We start from the raw sequence: 5,905 nt of genomic DNA on the forward strand, positions 1-5,905 counted from the left end.
ACAAAGGCTCGCTCAGCATCCCCGCTGGGAAGCACCTACGTATCCCTCCAGGACTGCTCCCCACGAGGGTGAGGCCCGGCCCCTTTTGGTGTGTAGGGTCCACTCGCGGGCTTCGCCTTTCGGTAGCTGAGGCGCTTGGAGGATTCCATGTCCCGGTGGGCATTCATGATCATGCGGCTAGGCAGAAACAGCACTGGCCGTGAGCTACAGCAGGACACGCCTCGCATTCCTGTTTACACGGGCTAACACACTCATGCACACTCATAGGTCACACACAGAATCAGCCTGTTACAGAGCAGACTGACCATCTCAGCCCCTCTTCAAAACCTAACAATTCTGCACAGGACAGGTCTATGACATGACAGGCTAGGGCCCAGAAGGAAGACAATTTCTGGAAGTCCCTTGCTGGGTGGCCTGGGCTACTGGAGGGGGGCTTCTTTTTGCTGCCCCACTGGTTCTCCCCTCCCCGCTCCTCCCTGGGCCCCATCCCCGCTGCCTGTCCTGTCTGTTCCCTGTAGATGCAAGCCCAGATCTTACTTCAGGTTGGAGAGCTCAACTATGAGGCCTCGCATGGTGTCTGTTGCATCCTCCATCCTGGCGGCTTCACAGGGCTGGATCCCCTCATGGGTACTGGTGGGAGAGGACAAGAGACGTGCCCTCAGCAGACAGCCTGGCCAAACACCATTCTGGGGTTCTTTCATTGGGCCTTGAGCTGTCTGCTTTTCCAGATAATAAGCCACCACGGGCAGAGCTCTGATGGCTAACCCAGGGGCCTCGACTGCCAAAAGCACACCCAGAATCCAGCCACTTCTCTCCCACCACAGCTGCTCTCGGCTGGACCGTTGCCAAAGGCTCCCTGGCACCCCAGCTCCTGCCTCTACAGCTTGTCTCCCATGCAGCATGGGTGGAGGTTATGAAAATGGAAACCTGGCCCACTGCACCGTCTAGGGCTCTGGAATGTTCTTTCTAAACGTCTCCTCTTTTTTGGGGGGGTGGGGTGGAGAGTGGTAGCAGGACTTCCTTGATCACTAAATTAAAATTTTAACCCCTTCCCCACTTTTTCCCCTAACACTCTGCTTGTCTCTTTCTCACCCTGCCTGCCCTGCCCAACACACAATGGATCAAAGCTTCGTGTTTTGTCCTGTCCCGTGCCGCCTTCCCAGTGCCCCAGTGCCCAGAGTAGTTCTGGATGGCGTTAACATCTACGAGAGCGGTAGATGTGCCACAGCACCTACCGTATCTAACGTGAGCAGCCTGCGGGTGCTGGCAGAGGGTCGGCATCCCGCCAACAGCTCTCCCTCAAGCCTACCACACCTCGGGCTTGGTAGTACCTCCTGGGCTGTCACTACAAAATCTCTGGTTCTGCTCCACAGGCCTCAGTCATCCAGAGATGGTTGCCTGGCCCAGTTCTTAACCTCACTCAGCTACAGGCCATCAAGCCCAGGCCTTGCCCCGGGAGCTTCCAGATGTCCATGTGGGGTCGTATCAGCCCAGTGAGGCCATCGGAGATTCAGATGTGAATCTCCCTCCTCTTTGCTCACACAACAGTAAGGCCACTTTGACTAAATTGCCTCTAGTTCTTGTACAGGGTCTATGTGTGTGTACAAGTGGTACAACAGGTACTAGTGATAGAGCATGTGCAAGGGCAAGGACCAAAAACATGCTGCCTTATATTTCAAGGAGGAGAAGGAGGAAGAAGAAAGAAACCCCACCAAGGACTGCACCCTAGCCCTTCCTCCACACTTGTCAAGCAGAAACAGACACTTGGCTATAAATAATTGATAAGCCACCGCCTCTGCAGAGAGGCCAGTTCAAGTGTGAGGTAACAGAAAGGGATAGTCGCCCAGTGCTTGTCCCTGGTAAGGCTAGGAGAAAGGACAGGAAGATGACAGACTATGAGAAGTTCTGGGGTGAGGGGAGAGGACCCCTCCCACCACACATACATACTCTGCTGGTGGAGGGACAGTGCACCTGGTGGCCTCCAGGAGGGACAGAAAGTAGACTGCTCTGGGGCACAGAGCCAAGTAGGAAGTGAAAAGACAGGACAGGTCAGAGAGCCTACCCTGTGCCAGAACTGGGACCACCCAGGATCGTCTCTGCCAATGGTTCTTAGCCTTGTCAGGGTTTGCTACCCCTCCGAGGAGGTTCAGGGAAAGCCCTGGACTCTCTCTCCAGAAAAACGCACACACTGCACTCAAACTGCGGAACCGGGGCACCACCCCAGGGCTCCTGGGAGAGACGCTGGTTTGGATGCAGATGGCTGGTCACCAGTTCTCCACTTGTGGGAAGCAGGGGATGAAAGCAGTTTGAAAGATGGAGCTCAGCTCCCTTACTGGAAAGCAAAGCTTAGTGTGAGAGAGCCAGGGCCCCCCTGTCATCTTCATCAGCAAAATGGGAGTGCACAGGGCTCGGGGGAGGGAGAGCGTGGGGGCTCCAATGCCAGAAAAGCAGTGAAATTCCCTGACCCGGGGACAAAGGGAGGACTCGTGTTGAGGCGAGAGATGGGACAGCCTCCCACCCGGCCTACCTCGGATGGGCCTTCGTAAGGGGGTCTCCAACCGCATGTAGGCTGGTGCCAGGCCAGCAAGGGCCTAACCCTCTCCCTGCAGGAAACTAGGAAGAGAAAGCACATGTGTGAACAGTTTAGCTGGGCAAGCCATACCCAGGGAAGGAAAAGTCATACAGGAAACATCTCACTTTTCCTTGTCAACACCAGGAACACAGGCTAGAATTCTCGCAGAGGAAGTGATGCCTAGACCTGGGGGTCGTGCCTCCTGACAGACTCACCTGTGCCTGGGGGTGGCTCTGTCCCTGACAACTAAGGTGTAGCACTGTGTTGGGCTTGGCCCATATTATCCAAAAAGGTACAGAGAAGATCCCTAGTAGTGGTGACTGCAGTAAGGTGGGCATCCTGTGTCGAGGGGCAGAAGCGGGCCAGATAAGCCATGTGTCGTATGTCGGGAAAAGATTTTGAAAATATATTGCAAGGGAAAAATTCATAATTAATAAGGGACAGAGCAAGGTAATTCTGAGAAGCTTGTTTCTCAATGTCAAAGGTGGTTTAAATTTTGTGGAAAATGTCAGGCTCAGGCACGGAGGTGATATGTCTCTCTGAAAGACGAAAAGAGGCAGAGGTGGGGCGGCTGCCAGGGTGTCTTCTAAGGAGACGGAAATCCTGGGGTGGAGGAGGGGCCTGTGCTAGGGATATCCTTCCCGAATGGAGCCCCTCTCCTCTGTCAGGAATGGGGGACGGCGTGAAGGGGTGAGCTACACCTGAAAAGAGATCCCTGAATCCAAAGGAACAGACATAAAGAACAGGCTAGAGCCCAGAGGTTTCTCATGTGGGGGGCCAACTCTGCCTCCATGAGATACTTCACTGTCTTGGTTGTTAGACTGAGGGAGGGGGTGTTTCTGGCATCTGACAGGCGGAGGCTGGGGATGCTTCTCAATACCCTACAGTGCACAGGAGAGTCGCCGCCACAGAGAACAAACAACAAACAATCCAGCCATAGACACCAGCAGTGCCAGTTGAGATCCCTGCTGTAGACAATACAATGTCTCCCAGCATCTGGCCATTTCACGTAGGTGACTTTGTGACTTTAAACACAATTCAATACTACATTTTCACCTAACTCTCTGCACTGTTTTTGGCCATGAGGAATATTCTCCCTCTCACCAGGGCTATGTAAATGTTTGTCATGACACAGTCCTCATACTGAATGTGCCAGGGCCATTGCTGTAGGCCCCCGAGAGGGACCTGGGAATCAGCTTTTTAAATGATGCTCCTTGAGCAGCGTACAGAGGATCCACCAGCCCTGGGGTGTCACATCCTGAGGAAGCTGTTATGAGAAGAAAAGACTAAACTTTCCTGTGAGGGGAACTGGTTTTAAAACTGGCCTTCCCTGCTATGTAACCTCTGAGAGTCTCCAAGTGGCCTCCTCCGAAGTGGTGCTGATGGCTGTGCCTCATGAGGGTTGAGGGCTCAGTGCTGGGAGGCTGCACAGCTGCTCTCCCTCCGTCTGTACTCTGCTCCCAAGTGCCCCCGCTCACATGGCTTTCCTGCCAAGTGCCATCCAGAACCTTCCCATGGGAACCTGCTCGTGCCTGGGTTGCCCCAACTTGTCCGGGAACGCCCAGTGTCGAAACAAAATGTGCCTGGGCACTGGCCGCCTTGTCAAGACAGTGCCTATTCCCCTGGAGGGCCTGCCAGGTCTGACTACCCGGCTGTCCGCCCACGTTCCCCATACTGCTGATTCCTCGGTGTTTTCCAAGTGCACAGTCACTGGCAGCCTGTCTGGTAACCTGTCCAGAAAGGCTGGTTTCTTTGACTGCTGGATGCCACCAAATGTTCCAACTGCTTCCCCAGCCTTCTCATTTAGTCACTGCCCAAGAGGCCAGAGACTCGGGATAACTTAAAAGGCATTTTTTTTCCTGAGTGAAGGGTTTGCATTTTTCAAGAAACAAGGCTCCAATTCTAAAATTTCAGCTGTTCCCAGCACCTGAACGCCTACCTATCCAAGAGCTTGTGTTCAAACTCTAAGACTGAACTGCACTGTGACCTACTTCCCATGATCTCGCTTGTCTGGTGATCATGAAATGGGTGGCACAAGGAGCCAGGGCCCACGCACGGCAGGGAGAGCCAGGCGAACATTGTGGAGGGCCAAAAATCACCCCTGGCCATCCCCTGGGAAGGTACTGCAGTGGAGACCCATATTTGCACAACCCAGCCATGCTCTCCTCCACACTTGGAACAGCTGGCTTTCTTAAACTGGGCACCAGATGAAAGCCTGTGCTTGTGTTTTGGGGCTGTGTCGCATGAAGACTCTTTAAGTGTTGAAATGATAGGGTACAGAATGCTCACTCTGGGAAAGGCAAGCAGGAACGGTGCTACTGAAAACCTCACGGGGGCAGGGACTATACCGGATACGTTCGTGCCTGGCTCAGAGCAGGCTCTTGATAAGCATATACTGAGTGAATTAAAAAAAAAAAAAAATACATCTCAGCAGGGATGGCCGAAGGAACAGAGGCCTACGTCTATCAAAGGAGCTGGGCTCCCCATTCCAGGACGGGGTGGCTGAGACACAGTTGCAGAATCAGGCCAACCTGGGCGCAGACCCAGCCTTCTCCCCTTCCATCTGTGTCACCTCTGGCAGGTGCCTGACAAACCCAGTGTGTGGAAAAAGAACCAACTGCCTCCCTCCCAGGGCACCAACACTTAGCCCGGGCTCAGGTGTGCCACCAGCCAGGGACCTGAGCTTTCCCCTAGAAGCAGGGCTGAAGCTAGGCTGCCACCTGCCTTGACAGGTGAATGCCATAGCCAGCAGAGTCTTGTCAGGCAGCTTTCCCACTGCCTGTTGGGTGGGCAGATCCCTGATCCCTGAAGTAAGCAAAGTCCCTACAAATTACAGTAGAAAAAGAAAATTCCATGCACATGTTTGGGACAGGACTCTCATGTAAAGGCAGGTCTGTCCTTTCTGGAAAACCATGGACTCCACACACACTGAAGCTGCAACTCAGACCCTGAGACTCTGCTGTATAAACAGACTGCCACCCACCCCATCTTCCCTCAACTGGGCAATTTGGGAGAGGGCTTGTGGCTACTGGCACCTGCCCCGGAATGGTCTGGCTGTAACTTGGGGAAGCTCTTACCTGCTCAGGTGGGTCTTCAAAGTCAGAAGCTTCCAGGGCATCCTGTATCTGGCTGTCTGGCAGGAAGTCAAGTTCCATGGCTGGAGACTCCCCTAACACAGCCTGGTCTGCAGAGTCAGGAGGGTGCTTGGGCTGGCCTGCCAGGCCGTTGAGAGCATCTGGGTTGCCCTGGTGAATCCTGGTGTCCAGGGGAGGGCCATCCACTGCTTCTCTGTGCACCAGCGGAGCAGAGGCTCCAAGGGACAGACTAAGCTCC

At 54.1% G+C, this 5,905-nt stretch overlaps 1 protein-coding gene across 1 annotated transcript; it reads right to left on the reverse strand.

Moving 5' to 3' along the window:
* Positions 1–22: 22 nt before the first annotated feature.
* On the reverse strand, positions 23–5,897 carry LOC105310178 (uncharacterized protein C19orf57-like). Its single transcript, XM_011386382.2, has 4 exons — positions 5,650–5,897; positions 2,528–2,613; positions 538–630; positions 23–177 (listed from the first exon to the last, which is right to left on the reverse strand). Exons 1-4 carry the CDS (start codon positions 5,725–5,727, stop codon positions 36–38), a joined length of 399 nt encoding a protein of 132 aa, XP_011384684.2. The 5' UTR covers positions 5,728–5,897; the 3' UTR covers positions 23–35.
* Positions 5,898–5,905: the final 8 nt, after the last annotated feature.

This window comes from Pteropus vampyrus, unplaced genomic scaffold (genome assembly GCF_000151845.1).
Source record: "Pteropus vampyrus isolate Shadow unplaced genomic scaffold, Pvam_2.0 Scaffold1343, whole genome shotgun sequence".
Classification (NCBI taxonomy): Eukaryota; Metazoa; Chordata; class Mammalia; order Chiroptera; family Pteropodidae; genus Pteropus; species Pteropus vampyrus.